The sequence below is a fragment of the Phoxinus phoxinus genome (genome assembly GCF_949152265.1).
Source record: "Phoxinus phoxinus genome assembly, chromosome: 21".
Lineage (NCBI taxonomy): Eukaryota > Metazoa > Chordata > Actinopteri > Cypriniformes > Leuciscidae > Phoxinus > Phoxinus phoxinus.
Window position 1 is genome coordinate 16093427 of NC_136896.1, and position 24646 is coordinate 16118072.

Here is a 24646-nt window from a genome sequence, read left to right on the forward strand (position 1 = left end):
AAATTGTTATTGTACATACGTATATCTGATTTATAATAACTCCACACAGCTGACATGCTGACAGGTCTCGCCTCACTCATTCGCGTTCTAGCTACCGTTCACGTGACGCCAGTGTTGCCAAGTTCTCTTCTCTTGATTATTCTCTACTCTTGATTATTTTTTGAGAAGCAATTGGGCGGGTTTTGTTGTGAAAATCTGGCAACCCTGCGCAAAATCTGGCATGTTGCTCATCTCTCTTTACAGCATGTCTCTCAGGTGATGTTAAGCATTTGTATGACAGTTTGGGACTAATCGGATCAGATTATACTCCCGCGATTCATACAATATTTTGTATGATTTTGGCCAGTATCGGACTAATACCGATACTGAATATCGGATCGGTGCACCCCTAGTTATTATCGTGTTTAGACACATGCTTCAGACATCGTCCTAGGATGCAGTGTACATTCGTAACCCGAGACGTTTTCACAACCAACATGGGGTCAGTCAAATATATATATTTATTTTTAAAGAAGTTAATACTTTTCTCAGCAAGGATGCATTAATTTGATCAAAAGTGACAGTAAAGACATTTTAAATTTCTATTTTAAGTAAATGCTGTTTCCAGACTGATTTCTCAAGAATCCTGTGGAACTGAAAACTGGAGTAATGGCTGCTGAAAACTAAAGGAATAAATTAAAACATATTTAAAATAGAAAAGTTACAAACTTTTTGCAAAACACTAAACACAGTTATATACAGTAGACACATCATTCAAAACTAACAGCTCTTATTTAATTTGGAAATCACTGCAATTTAAATGCCACACTCATTTATCGATTACCAACTTTAGGTCCGGTATTCTGTCACGGTGGGTTGCAGAGAGCACATGACAAAAGAAAGGAGTATTCTAAATAAACTTGACTAAATCTTTAATAAAAAGTCTTTAATAAATCCAACAAGAACACGCAGGAAGTTTCAGGAGAAAGAGTATATCACAACCACATGAAGAGGCTATCGGACATAGAAACTGAATGGACAGAGGGTTTAAATACACAGGGATAATTAAAATAACCAGAAACATGTGCATGACTCAATCAAAAACCATGGAGACAAACTAGCAAAGGGAACACAGGCAAACATGAACAGAACACAGTGAAAATTAAGCCAAAACTGAACATTCACATGACAATTACTGTTTTTACTGTATTTCTGATCAAATAAGTGCATCCTTTGTGAGCATAAGAGACTTATTTTAAAAACATTTAAAAATCTTTCCGACCCTGTACATGAAATATACACACACAAAATATTTTTTTTGTTGTATTAATATGCAATTAAAGCAGATATAAAAGATATTCAAAAACATAATGAGACTGTTATGTGACATGGTTTTAACTCAAATTGTTAATGTAAATTGTAATATAAACATACAGTATATGTTGCTTGTTGTTAGTGTAATGGGTTAGTAATACGCTGTTCCACACGCCTGTAAACTGTGTGAACGTCAAATTAAACTAGAACATGAATTTACATTTGACGTGTTTTGATGCCAAAATCCCCTTGAAGTGTTCCCCACCCCCTGTCCATCAGCACAACAGTATTCAGCATGTCTTTTAACCATTCCTCTCCAACACTGTAAGAGCTAAAACCATTTTTTAGTGCACAGACAGAAAATGTCCAAACTATCCACTGTCAAAATATCAACATGAATAAATCAACTATTTGAATTTGTGCATTGTTGCTGCCTGTCCTCCACCATTCCCTTCCATTCTTCACATGTGTGCAGTTGTGATGGGCTCGGATGGGACTTCTGTCTTTGATCAGCTCTCTACACAGGGTTAAGATGTGACAAACATAACCTAGACTTCTGAAGAGAGGAAGAAAGACAGGATGAATAAGGCATCTCACATATCTCTTTGGTTTTCTCTTATATCCTATTATATTTCTCTTATATCTTATATCCCTTTTTTTGCCTGTCCTTTTTGAGATCGGAATGCGTCTTGATGACGTTTAAGTCAAAATAAACGATAAAACTTTAAAATCTATTAAAAATGTTGTCCTACTTAATTCTTGATCATTACACGAATTCTTTGAGACTGTCTGTATGCCTCATCACCCACGATCCTCAGTTAAAATCCAGGCCCACATGGAATTTTTTGCAGGCGTTTCGTTTATATAACATTTTCTGCACTGATTTTTAGGAGAAAATATGTCGAATTCTGCAGAATTGGTGTTCTGTTACAGTACACAGGAAAGAAGAAAGGCGAAGATCTATTCTCAGGAGTTTATTGAATAAACACACAAACAGTAAATAGAAACAGGGAAAAAAGATGACAATAATCCTATAGGAAGAAGACAATAATCCAAATGGGGAACACAAACGCAACGGCTCATCAAAAACTCACGTAGAGACAACGACAGACAAGGGTAGCCTATAAGAAGAGGCTAACAAGGAATAGGTGAGAGTAATAAATTGCTATGGTAAGAAACAAGGCAGACAAAGGCTGCATCCAAAAACTTAAGCAGCTGACTTGTTGCTTCCCTGCCTTAGGCAATGACTCTACAGGCAACATTTTTGTATGAAGGTACCTCACTAAACATACTTCTTCTGAGGCAGCGTAACAGTTTAATGATCTACAGCAAAATAGAGTGAGCTTTGGTGAGAACAAAAACAAATATTTCTACAGTAGTAATTGTTTGCTAGAAATGACATCAGAAGTGGAAACCGTTGGTCAAAAACGTACATTTACACACAAACTGATCAGCAACCGCAACTTTCAGACAACGTTTTTCTTTTTCTAGCCCGACTGTCACAGAATGGAACGCATACGACTGAGGGATATGAGGGACGCACTTGACTGCGCATGCGTCGCGACTGAGCGCGTTGTTTGTGTTTGGAGCTCCGTCGAATTGATTCATAAATCCTTGATTTTCGTCTTTACACATTTATAAACGAGCATTTTCTATTTTTCCAGCGTGTTAACATATCTCCGATGCTACTCTTTATAAAAAAACAATCAGATTGCTTTGATATCGCTAGTTATATCCAACTTTCCGAACTTCCGTTACTATCTTTAACGTTAGCCCGCTAGCATTGCACGCGTGGTCTCGCGGCCCTCGCCTATCGATCGTCTTATTTACACTCGTATCACTGAAAGGATACGGGTTCTATCCATGATTCCAGTCCTAAATTAGTAGTGACATTGGTAGTATCACTGCTAATTTATTGTTCATCTGCTATAATGGCGAATATATCGGATGTGTGTCTGCCTCTGAGTGCAGGTGAGGACACGTTTGAGCTGCATGCGGTGCGGCTGGAGCTGGAGTCCGTGGAGAAGCAGATCCGTGATCTGCTGGGGAGGCAGGCCGAGCTGCGAGACCGACGATCAGCGCTTGAAGCATCACGCGCCGATCACCAGAAGTCAGTGGTTAGTAACTTTTCGACTCCGGCCTCCTCTACTCCGTGTATTTCTCTGCACAGGACCCGAGCATCCCTGCCCTCATTCACCCCGGCACCGACACAGCACCATGGGCCCTGGATGATTCCACAGCGGAAGACACGAGCCAGGACCAGAGCAAGGACCTCTCCGCCCCTCCCGGTCTTCGAGATCTCCACCCGGAACCGCTTCTCCCCTCTTCGCGAGACGGAACGCGACGACGCTGTGATCATCGGCAGTTCCATGGTCCGGCATGTCCGCGCTACCTCAGGTAAAGGTATGGTGCGCACTCACTGCTTTCCTGGTGCTCGTGTTCTCGATGTCGCTGCGCAGGTCCCCGAGATCCTGAACGGTGACGAGCGCGTCGGAGCTGTCGTGCTGCACGCGGGGGTGAACGACATCAGGCTGCGGCAGACGGAGGTTCTGAAGAGGGACTACAGGAGCCTGATCGAGACGGTACGCAGAACATCGCCTGAAGCAAAGATCGTCGTGTCTGGACCGCTTCCCACGTACCGACAAGGACAAGAAAGGTTCAGTAGATTGTTTGCACTAAATGAATGGTTAATGTCATGGTGTAATGAACAGAGACTGCTCTTTGTAAATAATTGGAATCTGTTTTGGGAGCGACCTAGGCTCTACCGTGCTGATGGCCTGCACCCCAGCAGAGTCGGAGCGGCTGTTCTGTCGGACATTATCTCCAAGACGTTACACACCATATGACTAGTAAGTCAAAGTCCAAATCACATTCTTTGCTGTCCCAAATTAAGTGATATAAGTACCAGTGTAGAACACTATATAGAAACTGTGTATATTCCTCGTTTAGTGAGGCCAAATAATAAATCTACTGCAGGATCTAAGAAAAATCTAATTGTGATTAAACCAGAAAATCTCAATATTAGTGAACAAAAACAATGTCTAAAGCTAGGTCTTCTAAACATTGGGTCGCTTACACCTAAGGCGGTTATTGTAAATGAAATGGTCACAGATAATAACTTCGATGTACTTTGTCTTACTGAAACCTGGCTTAAACCAAATGATTATTTCGGTCTTAATGAGTCCACTCCGCCAGGATACTGTTATAAGCATGTGCCCCGTCTGATTGGTCGTGGCGGCGGTGTTGCAACAATCTATAGAGATATTCTTAATGTTACTCAGAAAACAGGCCACAGGTTTAATTCGTTTGAAGTACTTGTGCTAAATGTGACGCTTTTAGATGTAAGAAAGAAATCTCTATTATCTCTAGCCTTGGCAACTGTATATAGACCGCCAGGGCCCTATGCGGATTTCCTAAAAGAGTTTGCAGATTTTCTCTCAGATCTATTGGTCAATGCCGATAAGGCAATAATTGTTGGAGATTTCAACATACACGTTGATAACACAAATGATGCGTTAGGGGCTGCGTTTACAGATTTACTAAACTCCTTTGGGGTCAAGCAAAACGTTAGTGGTCCCACTCATCGTCTTAATCATACTCTAGATTTAATTATATCATATGGAACCGATCCAACCGATATAGATATTACACCGCAAAGTGATGATGTCACTGATCATTACATGGTAACTTGCATACTACGTACGGCTGAAATGTGTCATGTTGCGCCGCGTTATCGACCAGGTAGAACAATCCTTCCAACCACTGTAGATAGATTCTTGAATAGCTTACCTGATCTATCTCCGCTCCTCAGTGAACCCAAACTAACAGATGAACTAGAGGAAATGACTAGCAGTATGAGCACTATTCTCTCTAGTACATTAGAAATTGTTGCACCAATTAGACCTGTTAAACCAATTAAACCTGTTAGCCTGCAGCGCCACTTTTGAAAAATCCCCAGAAATGGCATACCCAAACTAAAACAGATAGTGTTTATGAACCCTTTGTACTAAAAGCACAAGTATGGTCTCATTTGAAAGCTGACACCTGGCACTTTATTGGAAATGTAGAATTAATTATTGTCATAATGAAAAAAAAAATTTTATGAATAGCTTCAAAGTTGTGTAAGTTATTAGAAATTTATTTTTATGAAACATCTTCATGAAAATTAAATTGAAGTTGGCACTGGAGCAATCTAGAATTGCACTCCAGCTAAAGCCACATGTCTGACCATGTTATATTTAAAATTTGAAGGTGATAAGTCTAAAACTCTGCATTTAGTTAAATGTTTTTCAAGATCATGTCATATGACTTTAATCTGATTAGAATTTAAAATGCAAACTTGTGTTTATTGTCATCTATTCAGTCTATTGTCTCTGTTGTTTTGTGGTGCAAACGAGCCCCATTCAGTGTCAGTCTCTCCTGCTCACATTCACACCTCTCCAGCCTGGTTATGGCCCTGGTAATATGCATTTCTTTTGTTTGCATTATAATGGCTAACGACTGGCTATTCACGCTGTTTCACCCCCTAATTTGTTGTATCAAAGTTCTCACTTCACATTTGAAACTGTATCAAATGCCTTTCTTGAATAAAGAAACAGTTCAGTAAGCATTCCTATTTAGAAAAAATCATAAAAATAACAGCTAACGTTAGATGGCAGGTGCACCTGAGCTAGCTAACGTTAGCATGTTAGCTTAGCACACCATCAATACACGACATTTATGAGATTAAAACCATGTTTGTGCTCCAAACTTACTTTATAGCTCAAGTCGAGTGTTTTAAATAACCTTCTGCGAGCTTATTTGGCTTCAGATAAAAAAATCAGACAGAAAATGTATTATTTTATTAGTATTATTAGTATTCTGCACGATGATAAAGTCTATATCGATTAGCATTACATTATAAATATAATCTATTATTATAAAAATACCTGACATGGCTCGAAGAACACAGGTAAATCAAATATCATTGCAATCATGTTTATTGTCTTCAAAACATCTTTATCTGCATGTTACAGCGATCTCTGTTAGCTCTGTTTATGTGAGTGACGTCCTGGAATGTCACTTGTTGGTTCTTCTTCGTGTGCTCCCATATTTGGACAAAACATGTGCATAGAGCGCCCTCCGGCTGCTGGTATGGATTGAAAACACAGTACATCAGAGTATCCAGCCCTCTTTATGTTTACATCGACGCATTTTGATATAAATTCAATAAATATTATTCCTGTCTATAGAAATCTGATGTAAACCTATGATAATCTATCAATATTTCTCCAAATCTGCACATTTTTGAGCCAAAAGCTCTGAGGGACGTTGTTTTGTCAAGCGTTCTCATGACAACAGCACGGGAGTTTTTTTATGAATGGAGCAGCTGACGCTCATAATTCATCGACAATTTTTTTCATTACATAAATCCTGACACAAATTAAGACATAACTGTCACTATAAGTTTCTCAGAATACAATAGTGGTCAAATACTGAAACGTGAGACTTATATCTTTTTAATGATGTATAGTTTGTCAAGGTAATAACATTAAATCTGATAGTAACTTTGAACTATTAAAAAAAAACGCTTCAGTGCGTCCTCGCTCTGGCTGAACGCTAACAGGTTTTAAAAAAGGTTGGAGAGAAAACTAAAGCACCATGGTAATTTACAACAGTGCTACGCATGTTATCAAGAGAGAAACTCGTAACTTAGAGCGCAAATGGAAACAAACTAATCTAGAGGTCATTAGAATCGCGTGGAAAGACAGTATGTCACGTTATAAAAAGGCTCTAAAAGCAGCCAGGGCTGAGCATCTCCGCAAACTAATAGAAAATAACCAAAATAATCCAAGGTTTTTATTTAACACTGTGGCTAGACTAACAAATAAACAGACATCACCTGACCAAAATATTCCGTTACATTTTAGTAGTGATTTCATGAATTTCTTCTCTGAGAAAATAGAAAGCATCAGAAATACAATTGTAAATGTACAATCTTTGACAGCGTCTTATGATTCAGGCTCAGCCTCAATTATCGCCCCTCAAGAACAACTAGCGCTTTACAACTATAGGACAGGAAGAGCTAAATAAACTTATTACTGCATCTAAACCAACAACATGTTTATTAGATCCAATACCCACTAAACTAGCTACTGAAAGAAGTGTTACCTGTAGTGGAAGAGCCTCTTCTCAATATTATTAACTCGTCTCTATCTTTAGGACATGTTCCAAAAACATTCAAGCTGGCAGTTATAAAACCTCTTATTAAGAAACCACAATTAGATCCAAATAACCTAGCAAATTACAGACCCATTTCAAATCTTCCATTTATGTCTAAAATACTAGAAAAAGTTGTGTCCGCTCAACTGTGCTCTTTCTTGCAAGAAAACGATATCTATGAAAAGTTTCAATCAGGATTCAGGCCACATCATAGCACAGAAACTGCGCTGGTTAAAATTACAAATGATTTACTTTTAGCTTCTGACCAAGGGTGTATCTCAATACTAGTTTTACTCGATCTTAGTGCTGCGTTCTACACTATAGATCATAAAATACTCTTAGATCGACTTCAAAATTACACTGGTGTTCAGGGACAGGCATTAAGCTGGTTTAGATCGTACCTATCAGACCGTTACCATTTTGTCCATTTAAATGGGGAAAAATCAGTAAATTACGTCAGTAAATATTATCTGTGTTAGGCCCTCTGCTATTCTCAATTTATATGCTGCCACTTGGTAATATTATAAGAAAACATGGAATAAGTTTCCACTGTTATGCTGATGACACTCAATTATATATTTCATCAAGACCAGATGATAACACTAAATTATCTAAAATGACAGAGTGCGTTAAAGATATAAAATATTGGATGACGTGTAATTTTCTTCTATTAAATTCAGATAAAACAGGTATTACTGATTGGTCCAAAAAACTGCCCACAAAACCTCTTACAATACAACCTTAATCTAGATGGACGTCCTGTTACTTTATCCTCTACAGTAAAAGATCTGGGTGTCATACTAGACCGCAACTTGTCTTTTGAAAATCATATTTCAAATGTCACAAGAACAGCCTTTTTCCACCTTAGAAACATTGCTAAGCTACGTAACATGCTCTCTGTTTCTGATGCAGAAAAGTTAGTTCATGCATTCATGACCTCGAGACTAGATTACTGTAATGCTTTATTAGCTGGTTGTCCTGCATCCTCCGTAAACAAGCTACAGTTAGTCCAAAATCCAGCTGCTAGAGTTCTTACTAGGTCAAGAAAATATGATCATATAACACCAATTTTATCATCTCTACATTGGTTACCTATTAAGTTCCGTATCAATTACAAAGTATTGCTACTGACCTATAAAGCCCTAAATGGTTTAGCTCCTGTGTATTTAAGGGATCTTCTATCGCCCTATAATCCATCGCGCTCTTTAAGATCGCTAAATTCGAGGCTTCTGGTCGTACCTAGGATATCTAAGTCCACTAAAGGAGGGAGGGCGTATTCACATCTAGCTCCTAAACTCTGGAATAGCCTTCCTGATATTGTCCGAGGTTCAGACTCGCTTTCCCAGTTTAAAACTAGATTAAAGACGCATCTCTTTAGCCAAGCATTCACATAATGCATATCATACCTTTTATACTACAGTTAAATCAGATCAAATGCATTCATATTATGAACAGCAGCTACGCTAATTATTTCCCATCTGCCTTCTTTTGTTGTTATCTCGGGACGCCTGTCCCGAGATAACTCAAATAGAGTTCGTCAGCTCCAGTTACGTATCCAGCCCCTCATGGAGACTTCAGATGCCCAAAAGAGACGACTCGACGCCTGTGACGAGACGCCGGCGATATGTTATGCCCTAAATTTATGATTAACTAACTGTATTTTTGTATGTTCATTTCTGAAATGCATTTTCTGTAAAGCTGCTTTGAAACAAAATGTATTGTGAAAAGCGCTATACAAATAAATTTGAATTTAATTGAATTGAATATCAAAGGCAGCGAAGGATACATCTGTGCTGCCATCAAAAATCGATCTGATGAAGGTATCTCAGGAGACAGGAAGTAAAGATAACATTGGATTCAGAGGTTTCTTGATGCCTTCCTTTTCGAATGAAGCCAAACAGGATCAAACCACAGGAAGTGAGCACAGGGAACAATTTCTTAAATGGAGCATAAGACATAGACCACACACACTTACTGATATTTGAAGGCATTATCAGATTAGTGGAATTAGTGGAATTGTTTGATAAATGATCACAAGGGGTGAATGAAGATGATACGAGCATACAAGTCAGGTGGAACACTTTATGACACTTTGATGGTGCTTTTGCTGCAAAACCAGTTTAAACCGGTTTAAGATGGTTTGCTGGTTTAGTTTAGTCTCCCAGCCTGGTCAAACTGTTCACCATGGCTGACATTTTTGAAGCATGAAAGCCGTACTACACATTCATCGCAATTACATTGAAAAAAGTGACCAGTATATTATTGACAACTTTTTCTTTTGTGTTCTAAAGAAGAAAGAAACTTATACAGGTTTGGAATGACATGAGAGTGAGTTGATGACAACATTTTTATTTGTGGGAGAACAATCATAAGGAAGGCTGAAAAGATGTTATGATGTTGAATCTGAATAATCCCCCTAATTTAATATGTATCCTGAGCCGGAGCCTTTCGCTGTATGGAAGATTAATGTGTCCTCTCATCAGAATACATTGCTCTCTGAATTGAACTCCGTGTTTGTAAGTGTTATGTGCATATTTTATCTTGCCCTTTATTCATTCACTTAAATGTTTCATTGAATCTCATTTTTCCTGTATGTAACAAGGACAGCATTTAACTTTTAAATCGTTCGTAGTTGCTATTGTTTTGTGGTCAGATGTTAGATTCCTCTTTATCAAATATGAACTGTCAACAGATAAAGACTCTGATCAATGTTCTGATCAACTCACATCAGGGTCTCATTTTTCTTTATTTCTAAAATGTCTCAGTCTTTTTAGTTATTTATTCACATGTCATTGCAACTTGTCAGCCTTTCTCTATTTTTATTTTTATTTTTTGTAAAAGTATGAAAGACCGCAGTGCGGGTCTTCTGTGCTTAAAATGAATGCTGTCAGATGCAAGGTCTTGGATGAATTGCTGAAGCGTGAAATATAGCCTTGACAGTCCTGATATGGAGAAGTATTAATATACAGCACTCTTCTCTATATATATTTAGTTATAAGATGGAGAATATATTATTCAGTCTCTCCACTGAATACAATGAAAGGAATATGAGATCAGACTATTTAACAAAAAAGGAGAATATGATGAAGCATTGCAGAAGTGCATGTATTGTATTTGAGCAACGAAAGTGTAGCTTAATGGTTTATAACCAAGACAGCATTTCATTTATAATGTTTTATTGTTACTTTTGTTTTAAAATTAACATGAAGTTATGAGTCCCAAAGGGCATTATGACATTTAGAAGGAAATATTTTGCCAAATCCCGTTGCATAAAAAGGCAAATTACAACAAAAAAAATTGAATGAAAAATTAAAATGAATACTGTATATGTATATATACAGTCCCCTCCAAAAGTATTGGAACAGTGAGGCCAATTAATTTATTTGTTCTGTAGACTGAAACCATTTGGGTTAGACATCAAACAATGAATATGAGACAAGAGATCAACATTTCAGCTTTTATTTCCAGGTATTTACATTTAGATCTGATACACAACTTAGAAGATATAACCTTTTGTTTAAACCCATTGCTCATGCGACCAAAAGTATTGGAACATGTGACTGACAGGTGTGTTTTGTTGCCCTGGTGTGTCCTGATACATTGATTATTCAAACAATAAACAGCACTGAATGTCTGCGCTCAGTTTCAGATTTGGGTTTTGCCTGTGCAGACTACATTTCAGGCATGAAAACTCCTCACCTTTCGGCGAAATTCGCCGTTTTAAAACCTAAAAGGGTCACCTACGTGATTTGTGCAGATCCGATGAGAAAATATTTTAGAGAGGGGGGGGGGGGGGGGGTGTTCGAGGTCGAGGCCAGCATTTATCCCCTATAAAGTTACCATAAACTTTACAAAACTATAAGCTTTAAAAAACAATCATCATTCCGAATGCCGAAACATGACAGCCAATACGAGTCAGAGTAACGTTAGGGCAGAAATGTTTTCAAAGTCTTTTACACCGCGAGTCTGAGAACTGGACACACTGCCGAACAAAGAACCGCACGTCGGAAAGCAAGCCTGAGGTAAGTTAACTTACAATGTTAACTGTCCTGTCAGATACAGACAGCGATGTTGCCAATGTCATTATTTTTTATTTTGACATAGAAGTGGGCGAGATAATATCGCGAGTGGGCGCGGGCGCCGTGAGCGCTGAGCGAGCAGGAACAAGTATTCATTGCGGCTCCTCATGCGTTCTCCTCATGCGGCTCGCCAAGCTTTAATTTGTGGCTCGCAGTTGCATGGCGGTAAATAATACGGTGATATGATAATGCATTCACTATAGATATTTTATAAAAACATAACAAGTAGGGGTTTAACATAACCCGTTAAAAACTCAAAGTGTCAGCTCTATTACAAATTATTTCGATCGGATTGAAAGGGGTGGTTTATCGAGAGAACGTGAAAAAACTTGATCGATTGAAAACCGAAACTGAAAGGACGACGTATGACGCGCTGAACAAGCTGTTCTCCTGATTAATAAAGTGTCATATAAATGAATATCCTTTCATTCTATAATTCTCCTTTCACTCAGCATCTGTGAAGTGAAGCAGGACAACGGCTTACCAGTGCTTGTTTCAGATTATCATACAGACGACTGGTTTGGGGCATTTTTGGGATAAATAGTAGTAGTAAATAGTTTTTTTTCTCTGAGACCCGATGAAATACGTAGATCAGCGGCCCATTGGTTCTTTTCTTGATTGACACTGGGCTAGCCCAATCACATCTTTAATGTGAAGTATAGAAATATACTCTTTCAAGTATAGAAATTAGTACAAAACTAATTATGAAAGTTTCCTTTATTTTTCAGTGCATTTGTTTTACAATAGGCTATATGGCTATTACTATCATGGGATTAATATTATAACTATTATTGTAGTAGTAATGTAGACAGACACTGTAACTAAAAGAGTTTTGAAATTTTCTTTGTTTAATTTGCACCAGATTGATGAATTTCACATTAAAAAGCACAAAATTTTCTTACGGGGGAGCATGCCCCCGAACCCCCCTAGAGTGGCAGAGGACCACTCATCACAGTGATCCAAAAATCCTGTGAGAAACACTGGTAGCCTACTACAATGCCAATGCAGATTACAAGTTGTTTTTTTGTTGTTGTTGTTTTGTTTTTGTTTTTTTTTTTGGGGGGGGGGGGGGGGGGGTGTTCGGGGGATGGTATATATGCCGCATCCTTCTCACCTTTTTTACCCCTGACCTGTTTTCATGCCTGACATTTATAATTAGACGTGTAACCAACATGAAAACCAGAGAGCTGTCTATGGGCGAAAAACAAGCAATTGTGAAGCTGAGAGAAAATGGAAAATCAATCAGAGCCATTGCACAAACATTGTCCATAGCCAGTACAACCATTTGGAATGTCCTGAGGAAGAAAGAAACCACTGGTGTACTAAGTACCAGAACTCGAATGGGACCAAGGAAAACATCAGCAGTTGATGACAGAATGATTGTGAGAGCTGTAAAGAAAGACCCTAAAACAACTGTTAGTGACATCAGCAACAACCTCCAGAGGGCAGGAGTGAAGGTATCTCAATCTACTGTTCACAGAAGACTTCATAAACAAAAGTACAGAGGCTTCGAGCTCATCTGTGAAACACAGTGGAGGTAATGTCATGGCTTGGGCTTGCATGGCTTCTTCTGGGACGGGCTCATTAATCTTTATTGATGAAGGAACACATGATGGCATCAGCAAAATGATATCAGAAGTGTACAGAAACATTTTGTCTGCCAATTTACAGAAAGATTCAACCAAACTGATTGGGAGATCCTTCATCATGCAACAAGATAATGACCCAAGACACAGTGCCAAAACAACAAATGAGTTCATCAAGGGCAAGAAGTGGAAGGTTTTAGACTGGCCCAGTCAATCTTCAGACTTAAACCCTATAGAGCATGCATTTTACCAGCTAAAAAAGAGACTAAAGGTAGTAACCCCCCTCTTATTCACTTTAATCTATTTTAAGTTAATCTGTTCCAATACTTTTGGTCGCATGAGCAATGTTTAAACAAAAGGTTATATCTTCTAAGTTGTGTATCAGATCCAGATGTAAATACCTGGAAATAAAAGCTGAAATGTTGATCTCTTGTCTCATATTCATTTTTTGATGTCTAACCCAAATGGTTTCAGTCTGCAGAACAAATAAATGAATTGGCCTCACTGTTCCAATACTTTTGGAGGGGACTGATCAATACATGCCCTTCTGCATTGCTTCATATTCACCCTATTTCCAGAAAAGTTGGGACATTTTGTAAAATGCAATGAAATAAAGAGTCTGTGATTTGTTAATTCTCCTGAACCTTTATTTAACACACACACACACACACACACACACACACACACACACACGTTTGTTTTGCTCTACTTGTGAGGACTCTCCATAGGCGTAATGGTTTATACTGTACAAACTGTATATTCTATCCCCTTACACTGCGACTATCCCTAAACCTGCCCGTCACAGGAAACATTCTGCATTTTTACATTTTTAATAAAACATTGTTTTTTATGTTTTTTAAGCTATTTGAATTATGAGGACTCATGAAATGTCCTCATAAACCACGTTTAAGTTGTAATACCAGTGTAATAGACATGTCATTACACAAATTTTACACACACACACCAAATTAATTGTATTTTGTAAATGTAAACAAATTTTGATTTGGATGGATGCAACACACTCCAAAAACGTTGGGACAGAGCCACAATAAAAGTGAAAAGAATATCCAAGTTAAACTTTTTTGAAACAGACGCATTAAGCAGGTGAATAGGTGAATTGGTAATAGGTGAGGGTATCGTGATTGAGTGTAAAAGGAGCATCTCAGCCTTTGCCAGCAAAGATGGGTAATGGCTCATCATTTTGTTCAATTCAAAAATCACATTTCTCAATGCAACATTACAATGTTCTTTCAGCATCCACCATACATAATATTGTGAAAAGATTCAGGGAATCCAGAGAAATCTCATTCTGCGAAGGGCAAGGCAAGAAACCTCAGATGGCATTGCATGAGAACATCTGGAAAACCATCGTCACTAAACACAGTCCGCTGCTGCATCAAGAAATGTAACCTCTGTTACGCTATAGGAGAAATCTATACATGAGTTAGTGAGATGCTGCTGAGTTCTCTGGGGTCGAGCTCATCTCAGATGATCCAAAAACACAGTGGAAATGTGAGCTGCGGTCAGATGAATTCACATTTCAGCTTGTTTTGGGGGAAAACTGACTTTGAGTTCTCAGTCCCAAAGATGAAAAGGACCATCCAGACTTTCATCAGCGACAGGTGCAAAGCAAACATCTGTCATGGTATGGGGTGCATCGGTGCAAACCGTATATAGGCGACTTGAATATGTGCGAAGGCACCACTGACGTAGAGGCATATTCGGATTGTACATAGACATTTAATGGCATCAAGATGACATCTTTCCTGTGAAGGAAGACAATGCCATTTTAAAATGGTTTCTAGACACTTTACTATTGAAATGTAAATTTGATTACTGGTGTTCCTATACATTGCATTGAATAAGTAATGATATTGATGAGAAATATCAGAAAGAAATAATTTTTTGATATCTAAACCAGCCATATGCCCTTTCATGGCCATAAAATCTCTGGTGTGTTTTAATGTCTCATAAACAGTCAGGTCTGTTTGAGGTCTCAGTAGACTCTGTCAAACTTGACCTTTTCCAAGTGAAAATAGATGCAAATAGCCAGTCACTCCTCTGTGCTCAGTTCTTTATTATAGTAAATTGGTTTAGAAGCACCTGGATCCATTGAGAAAACCTGCCACTCATCTCAGAATTTCAATGACATGATTTACTACTCCTTCCTTCCAAGCAATAGGTTTCTTTTTTAACCTACTTTTAGATGGGTCTAAAATCTTAGAATCGGTTCACAAACAGGATGATTATAGCAAACTACGGGATTAGTTTCACAACTGATGCATTTGCATCAGCAAGTTTATTTTAGCATTGGCCTGAAAGCAGATAATGTTTAAAATATCCAGAGGAATGAATGTATTTAAGACACGTGGGATTTCTATGCCAGGGGCTTCTGCTTTTGTCCCGCGGTTTAAGAATTAAAGCAGCACAAAGGTTTTAAAGGTTTCAAACTTTTGAAGAAAACCGTTGAGTCATTTTTTTTTTTTAAATCTACCAGTCAGAAATATGAGCATCTTGATGGGACATTCTGAAGCGCATTAGACAGGGGATGGTTTTGAATTTGATTGAATTATCTATTTGTAATTGTCTCTAAATTCATTTTTACCATTTCAGTGACGTGGGATCTTAAACGCTGTTTTTGTATTACGTATTTGAACTCACCAAACACTCTTTACCTTCCCCAAGTGGTGCAAATATAGAATTGTATTGTTTTTAAAGCAAAAATAAATGATATAATAAAAAGATGAAAATGCTAAAGTTGAGTTGGGTTTAATGTTAATTATTTGCATTCCTCAGGGAAAATATGATTGAATAGCAACCAATTTATCATCTGATATCACTCCACATATGATTTTTTCAAATGTTTTGTGAAAGCATCTGAAAAAATGACTCTACAAAAATAACTTATAAATAGAAAAATATTAGTTTGGAAATATTAATTTGGAACTGTTATTTTTATAGTTAATATTATTGCAAAATAATTATGAGTCATGACAAAGTAAATTCTGATCTCTCAATTTACATTAAAACTTTGACAGTTATTAAACACACACTTAAAAAAAAGACAGGTTAGATTAGGTTAGACGTAAAGAATACGATTTTTATGGCAAGCTTGAGACCATAAAAATATAACAATATTAAAATATTATAATATAAAAGGTATTCAACAGATCGATTTATTTATAGCTCTGACAAGTGCTTTAGCTTTTAATTTACAACATTTGTAAAGTGTGTGTGGAGAGTGAACCGCATACATGTCTCATATGCGCACATTCATCATAGTCTACATTTATTTTGAGTAGTAAACGGATTAACTACATTTTTGGATTTCTGAAATCTGAGGGAAAATTCGCTGAAGCATAAATAGATCACTTTTCATAATCTTAATCTGAAGTAATTACTCTAATTACTCGCATAGTGATCCGATGAAAAGTGCAGCTGTCTTTGCACAGCATGTGTTGAATATCATCTAGCAACACATTCTTAGGACGTAATTAGGACATTTTATAACTGGCAGATGGATTCATTTATTTAAATAATGGAAAAAGCTATTTCTGTGATTTATTCCAACTTCCTGGCTGTCAGTCTGTAAATTAGTGGTGGGCTTTTTATCAGGGAGTCTTTCTGTGGGTTGCATCATTACGCCAGTAGGTGGCGACACGTGTTAAAATGAGCGAGTCATTAAATCATTCATTCAACCAATTCCTTCCAAAACATTGATTCATTCTGGAACTAAACACACCTTTGTTTTGCTCTGAGACATGCAACAGCTTATTGTAACTATTTTCCCTGGTGGAGTAGAACAAAATGAAAAGCAAAAGTAATTAAAAATTAATAATTCCCTCACACTCAATTGATCTCAGATGCATATTATTTAGATGCAAACAAGATTGCCATATGCATTAAGTCCAATACTAAATTACCAGCCATGCTGTTAGCTACCAAGAAGAGGAAAATAAAATTCCTGATTTTAAAAAGGCAAGAGTTCCATGAGAAATTTCACAGAGCCAAGAGCAATCCCTCTAGCATAGCTCTGTTCCCCCCAGTCTCGTACAGAGAAAAGTGCCATGAATAATGAAAACGAGGAAAGAAACACTCTTTATTAGCTCATTGTTTAGAACATTCAAACCCTAGCTACAGGAGCGCTTTCCATTTGAAGTTCACATGCCTGGTGCTTTAAAGTCCCCGTGAACCGGAAGTTGCAACCGACTTTTCTCCAGTGTTTTTGACGTATTTCCAAGTGAAACGGATTATTGAATAGAGGGCAGGGTTTTACTTTAGTACACCTCCTCTCCATCCCTCACTCATAGAAAACTGACAGTTGCAGGAGAGTGGTTAAAGGATATTCAACCCAAGCCGTCAAACTTGACGTCGTCAGAGAAGTTACACCATTCCAGAGCGGAAGCAAATGTTCAGATTTTGATTAAAGATTCAAACACATTTTTTTCTGTGTATGAACTTGGACAGATTCATTGTTCACCACAAAACTGGTAAATAGGGTTGTAGCAAAGTTCGTTGTTGTGGGAAGAAGGAGGCGGGAACCGGCAAACATTTAAAGCCTTTTAATACCAAAATAAAACAAATACAAAACGAAAGTAAAGACTACGGCAGCCCCTCACGGACCCCTCAAGTGGGGTTTGGCTTGAGGTCATGGTGCACCTAAGACCCTATAGTTGAAATTACTCAGAACCATCCCTTTAATCTCTATTTGGAGATTTGAAGACTCTTATTAGCCATTTAAAAGGCCTTGTTTTCCTGCTTCATTTACATTTTTGTCTTAAATAAAATGGGTAAAACAGCTTATGAGCCATGAAATAATAAAAAAGACTGTTCTACCTCATTGAGATTTAAAGGCAAGGCACTATAGATAAATACACTACTTTTTAGTTAACTCAATTGTAAGGTACTTGTCACAAATTGCGTGGAAGCAAAGGCGGTAGTCAGATCTAAATGCAGCAGTAGACTTTAATAAACACAGAACGGGAAAACTCGGAACAGGAACGTACATATATTCAATAACTGACAACGAACAAAAGAGCACACAGGATTTAAATACACACAGGGGATCAGGGAACGAGACACAGCTGGGGCAAATGATGACAATGAGAGGGACATAACGAACTAACAAGGAAACACCTGAAACAAGGGAGCTAATAATTAACATGACTACGGATAACAGAATACAATTAACAAGGCAGAGAAACAAGGAACAAACTAAATGCAAAAACCAAAGACAGTGAAACACAAACATGACACAATAAACAACACCGTTACAGTACTATTCGCATATGCCTTTATTACTCAGAAAACCCAAGTTAATATTAATTGAGTTAATTTATTAAATAATAAAATGGCCGACACTGGTCATGTGTGTGTGATGCTGGCCAATAATGAGCCTACGTTCTGACGTACAACCCAGAAGCGCTGCGCTGTTACACTACGTGAACACACTCGGAAGAAAACGAATAGTTGAATTAAGTTGTTATTTTTGTGTTTTTTTGCGCATGCACCCATGTCTGTATAATACACTAAAAACAATCTGTCATTCAGCTTTACCTAACTCACACATAACCTATGCATCTATATTAATAACACTTTCGTACACAACGGATCAGTTTTTTAATGTAAACCACAGCCCAAGCTGCAGACGAAGACATCAACAGTCGGATTATGTTTAATACCACCTACTGTACATTTTAAGGATTATGTTTTATAAATGTATTTTTGTATGCTATAAACACACATGTTCTCAAATGTCTCTGCTCATCTCATGAGCAGTGGAGTCAGTCTCACGCTCTCCCTTGCCCTTCTGCCCTCTTATTTTAATGGGACTGAAAGTACATTACCCACATGATTAGATGTAAAATCTTTTTATCAGCTTGTGACAGTAATATTGGATGAGAGGATCACATCCTGAAAAGCCGTAGTGGTTAATTAGTGGCATGGCCCATGAAATCATATAAATGTCAGGGATTGTGAGAGCGGACAGCTACCAGAAGAAAACTGCCATGTGAGTGCCAACCATACGTGACATAGAAATGAGAGTCTGTATCTGATTTGGTGGATTTACAAGACTCAAATTCAGAACGAAAAAGCTGGAAAACTTTAAGCAAATAAATGGATAGAGAGTACAAAGCTCTCTTTCTGTATTTTTAAAGACTGCCTTAGTTAAGCTGTCATCAGCATATTTTCACTATGTATAAAGAACCTTTTAAAGAAAGATGATGATAGAGGATGTGAACAAGATGATGCAATTCAAATGCAACATTAAAAGTAGAGACTGTTGTACTTGTACAGTATACGTTTCATTCATTTATCTATTCAGACATTTATCTGAAACATTGTTGCTTAAAGGTGCATTAAGCAACTTTTCATGTTAAAAATACCCGTTTTCTAACCCATACATGCTTAAACAATTGCCTGATGGGCTGAATGAGCCCTTCTCTGATCACTGAGATTGTCAATCCTGTAAAGTAAAATAAATAAGAGGGATTCGGGCCGGAATTTGAGACTGGGCGTGACGTCATGCGCGTTCACGGCACGCTCACATAGCTATGTCTGGCAGGTTTGTGTATTCGCCGGCATTCTCTGTAGAAGATGGATTGTAAGAGACCTGCTTGTAGTTAATTTCAAACACCAACGCAAACTCCACGTAAGATAAAAAAAAGAAAACTTTTGTCTAGTGCGTGCACATCTCTGGCTGCAGTTTCGCTTGCCGCCAGAGGTGGCATAGTTCTGCAAAAATTCAGAATATTGCGCTATGCACCTTTAAAGCTAGCCAAAGATTTAAAATGCAAAACAATTATACAGGATATTTTTAAATGACCATGGTAACATTTACATCTGGAAACTCACAAAATGCATATATTGGAGGTCAATAACCATCACGTTTAATTGTGAGTTTTGTTCATGTTCTTAGGTCTTTTATTTTGAAGTTTATTCATTGTCACGTTTCCTGGTTTGTCCACATGTGATCCTGTCATGTGATTCTCTGCTCTGGTTTGCTATTGGTTCATTGTTTGATTATTCACAGTTGTTTCTTTCTTCTCATTAGTCTGTATGAATAGTCCTAATGTTCCTATTGTCTCGTCTAGCTTTGTTCCCTGTGAACCACTGTTGGTGAGGGGTTTTTTTCTGTTCATGTTGTCAAGTCTTTATCTTGTATCTGTTCACTTTTGGATTCAATAAACTGCACATGGGTTCACTTCAACTCGCCTCCAGTGGACTGTTCATTACAATAACATTTATCAGAATATATTACTAAAGTCATGCAATCTGAAAATTCAAAACAGAACCACCACTTCTTTATACTTTCATATTGTCTTTATGTTTTTCAAACAGGGACACAATGATATTAAACTCATAAATACATGAATGAGGTCTAAAGAGGATGAGGAATAAAGAGCTCTAAATAGTATTTACAGAACAACAGTAGCACAGATACGCGAGACAGCACAACCTGAACTAAATGAAATAAATCATACTTCAGATTTTTGTACTATGAATAATGAATGTTTATCATATACAAAATATCAAGTTAGAAATTAATCTAAAATTGTGTTATTTTTTAGATTTATTTGCTTAATGGCACTGTAACGCGTTTATGATTGCACTGATTTTATGGACTTTACAGAGTTTGACCATTTACAACCAGAGTAACAAATGACACTTATTGTACTTCCTATAACATTGATCTCCTTAAACCATCTTGAGTGTATATATTCAAGGCACTCTAGGATTAATATAAAGGTTAACTGTTCAGAATAAAGATAAGGTTTCGATAAGTTACAAAATAAAGTATCAGTAATCAGCAAAGTACAAATAAAGTGACTGATTAAACATGTATGGAGGGACTGACTGGAAATGAGTACTGCACATTATGACCTCTATTAACAGTAAAGGAGAATGAATTGTCTATACATCAAAATCGCATATTTTTTAAGAATCAGTGACCTTATTCTCCTCCTTTATTGCTCTCAAAGCATCTGAAGTTGCAGATCGTGTTGAGGTAGGACAGAGACACCTGCAGACCGATGAGGGGAATCCTGCTAGAATTTGCTTTCGGCACATTAAATCTATTTATATATATTACTTGTAATTTTATAAAAATATATATTTTTAGGTTTGGTTGCTAGCAGAGCTGTAAATGCTGTACTGAAAAGTCAACTATACAGACTAATAGCTGCATATGTATGCATCACAGATCACTGAAGGAAACGTTAAAAAGTTCAATAGACTGAAAAGTTGTCACTATGAAAAGGCACTGAGCAGAAAAACTGGAAGACCTGCTGTTATATAAGAGCTATTTTTGTTTACACGATTCTCTTATCTGAAAAGCACTATGTGACTAGTCTTTGACTGTTGTAATAATACATTCGTAGATGCAGCAAGATCTACCTCTGGCCATATCCATTCATGCCATTGTTCCCCAGTGGAGTGATAGTGACGGAATCTAGAAAAGGACGGAGCGCTTGTCCAAAAGGTCTATGGAGAAGAAATCATGCAATTCAATACAGTTATTACTACTACTACTAGTGTCAATGACATATTTCATTGCAAAGTTGTAAGGGCAAACTTACGTAGCGAGCACCTCGGATGGGAGGTCAGTGATGTATGAGGGAATCTTTGATCCTGTTAAAAACTGTGCAACCTCAGAACTGAAGGTGTTGCAGTTGTGTTCAAAAAGGTGGTATTTTTCAGGGCTGTGGAAAGAAAAGGAGGAAGTACAGATTTGAATGTGTAAAGGGTGTCATTTCTGTACCACTAGTAGTGCAAACTGCAAACAGAAAAGCAACAATAATTATAATAGGTTTCTCAAACATGTCTGCCATATTTTCTCTCAATATCAAACTAGAAAATTATAATAATAAAAAAAAAGACAATTTCAACAACACTTGCAGTTTCCTGTAGGGGGTGTAACGATACCCTCATGTCACAATTCAATACATATCACGATACTGAAGTCACGATACAATATTATTGCGATACTCCAAGGCATAAATTAACAAAAAAATTACTGTTTATAAAAATGCTAAATTTGATATTACATTGTGGGTTTAAATTAATAGGCTTGGACTTGGTGCTGGTAACCCAAATGCACAGGACAATAGTGACACTAGAATACAAATATTCATGATTCTGAAGCTAAAAAAAACTGAATTATTTTAGACTAATATGCTTACACTCTGTCTACACTATTTAAAATAATGTAGGCCACTTTTTACTGATAACATAAGACATTTGGCATTATCAGGACCCACAAATACTCCCCCATTGCATTTGTATACCTTATATTCAACATTATATATAGCAGTTTAATGTAGTACTGCTGACACTAAAACTCTGAAAACTAGAACATTTTGTATTGCGATATATTGTAACACGATATATTGTTACACCCCTAGTTTCCTGTTAAATGCAAAAATATACTGACCTGTAAGTAGATTCCCTGAGAGAAGACAGATATTCCAGAAAGAGGTCCCGGGGAACTTCGGTGTCTCCAAGGTTCACTGTGGAATCGGGCACGCCTAGAATAGTACCACCCTGAAACATGAGAGTATTTCTTGATATTTCTAATCTCCAAAGAATATCTCCAAATATATAACGTAGCCTTAAACTTGCAGATTTCTTAAAGTTGACATGAAACTGAATTTGTGATAGTCTTATCTTCCCTGTTATATAAAGTCAACAAGATTTCTCAAACAAGAAAAAAAGGCAGGACTTAATTTTGTCCATTAGGAATTGATTATCGTTGGATCATTGTGGTTTGATATTACTTAAGCTGTGACCTCATGTGAGTGACAGGTTGTCCCGCCCTCAAGCTGACAAAAACACGTCATCAGAGAGAATGAAGAATGACATTGCAAGAGGGAAGGGAAGTTTTGATAAGAGATTATGAGGGCACATGAATTTCAAAAAAATACTAATGACCACAGACAAATCATTTATAATATTCCATAAAAAAATATGAATTGTCCATTTTGATTTCATGGCTACTTTAAGAAATAAACTGTAGTCTAATGCATAAAGATCCAATGATAATTTCTTACCGGATAGCAGCTTGTGATGCCCCCTCCTCCATAGAAAAACTCTTCTCCATAAGCCACTATTGATGTGTGCCTTCATTAGGTTACATTAAGAACAATATATAGTTAAATAAAGACTGTTTATTTATTTATAAAATTAAAAGAAGAAAAATCAAAACCTAAGCATTTTCACTAGTGGTCTGAGACCTTTGGACCCCAATGTATATCTATATCTGCCTGATAATAAGTAGTAGCAAGGTTTGTAAAAAATAAAAATAAAAAAAGGTTCAAAATACTCACCATATTCCTTCAACCTGCTTTCCTGTCAGTTTAGATATAGAATAATTGTTGTCAGTATTTCTTTACATATTTTCTAAAGGTGGCATTAAATACGGTATATTTGCTTTTTAACATGTATAAAATATATGAAAAATATTTGTCATAAACAAAAACAATCTCAACACAAAAACATGAAGCTCTATTCTACAAGCATCACCAACATCCTCCGGCCATCTGAAGAACTCACCTAACATCATGGGACTCAGCTGACGGGCCAGTCCTTTTGACAGGTCATAAATGTACAAATTTGCGTTGTAAGAACTTCCATCAGCCATCGCGACGACTTTAGACAAACGTGTGTTTACAAACAAAACCCCAATGCTACTGCTAGCAAACTGAAACTTAACAAGTTCGTTTTTCTCACTCTGACTGAAAAACAAGACTTCACTGTTTTGCTGGCTCAAATTCCCATCATCGCATTAAACATTCACACAAGGAACGCATTCGTGTTGAGTTTAAATGATTTCAAGAAAATATTGAACAGGTCCGACGCAGCATTCAAAGGCAGCTTCGCCACAGAGTGACTCAAGATATTTTGATACCGGTTGTGACAAATTTGCTTGTTCATTGGAGACCCGACCAATGGCAGCAGAGATAAAAAAAAATTACCAAACATCTGTAAAAACCTCCAAACCGCTAGATGGCAACCTAAAACCGTTTATATACTGTCTATGCCTAAAACACGCACGACTGCTCATGCTCAACAAAGAATCAACCGGAATCAACTAGTCAGTTTTGCGAATCGGTTCGTTTGAACAGTTGTTTTCAATTAAACCGGTTCTTTTTTTTTAATCTATTTTTAATTAAACCGGTTCAAAATGCCGATAAAGCAAATTTCTGCGTCATAGAGTGGCATTTTGTCGTGATATTAATATGCTCTAAAACGTTTGAGTAAAACCATATATGGCACATATTGCTGTTTATTGCCAATTTTCGATTACGTTTTATTAGGGTTGTTATTCTAAATCAGCTCCAGTTCCGTTTTTGCAGTTATACAAGTCGGACAAGTTCGAAAGGGAAGTCTGATTCGTGAACAAATTGTTCAGACCCATATGGTTCAGACCTTTTTTTTTTTTTTAGATCCGACTCAATACGTTCATAGAAAAGATCCGGGTGAAAAGAA

General features: G+C 37.2%; 1 protein-coding gene across 2 annotated transcripts; it reads right to left on the reverse strand.

Moving 5' to 3' along the window:
• Positions 1-709: 709 nt before the first annotated feature.
• desi1b (desumoylating isopeptidase 1b) lies at positions 710-24106 on the reverse strand. Of its 2 annotated transcripts, none has more exons than XM_079595728.1 (7): positions 23711-24106; positions 23485-23506; positions 23209-23278; positions 22593-22702; positions 21739-21861; positions 21557-21643; positions 710-1849 (listed from the first exon to the last, which is right to left on the reverse strand). In XM_079595728.1, the coding sequence occupies exons 1-7, from the start codon at positions 23796-23798 to the stop codon at positions 1675-1677; spliced, it is 675 nt and encodes a 224-aa protein (XP_079451854.1). In that variant the 5' UTR covers positions 23799-24106; the 3' UTR covers positions 710-1674. The 2 variants fall into 2 exon arrangements, with proteins under 2 accessions (XP_079451854.1, XP_079451855.1); XM_079595729.1 differs by lacking the exon at positions 710-1849 and adding an exon at positions 13890-14925 and having other exon boundaries at positions 23711-24105.
• Positions 24107-24646: the final 540 nt, after the last annotated feature.

Coding starts and splice junctions, on each gene's coding strand:
- desi1b (XM_079595728.1), bottom strand. CDS start 23,798: ATGGCTGATGGAAGTTCTTACAACGCAAATTTGTACATTTATGACCTG. Junction 23,279..23,484: donor AAGCAGGTTGAAGGAATATG/GTGAGTATTTTG, acceptor AACCTAATGAAG/GCACACATCAATAGTGGCTT. Junction 21,862..22,592: donor CTCAGGGAATCTACTTACAG/GTCAGTATATTT, acceptor TTCTTTCCACAG/CCCTGAAAAATACCACCTTT.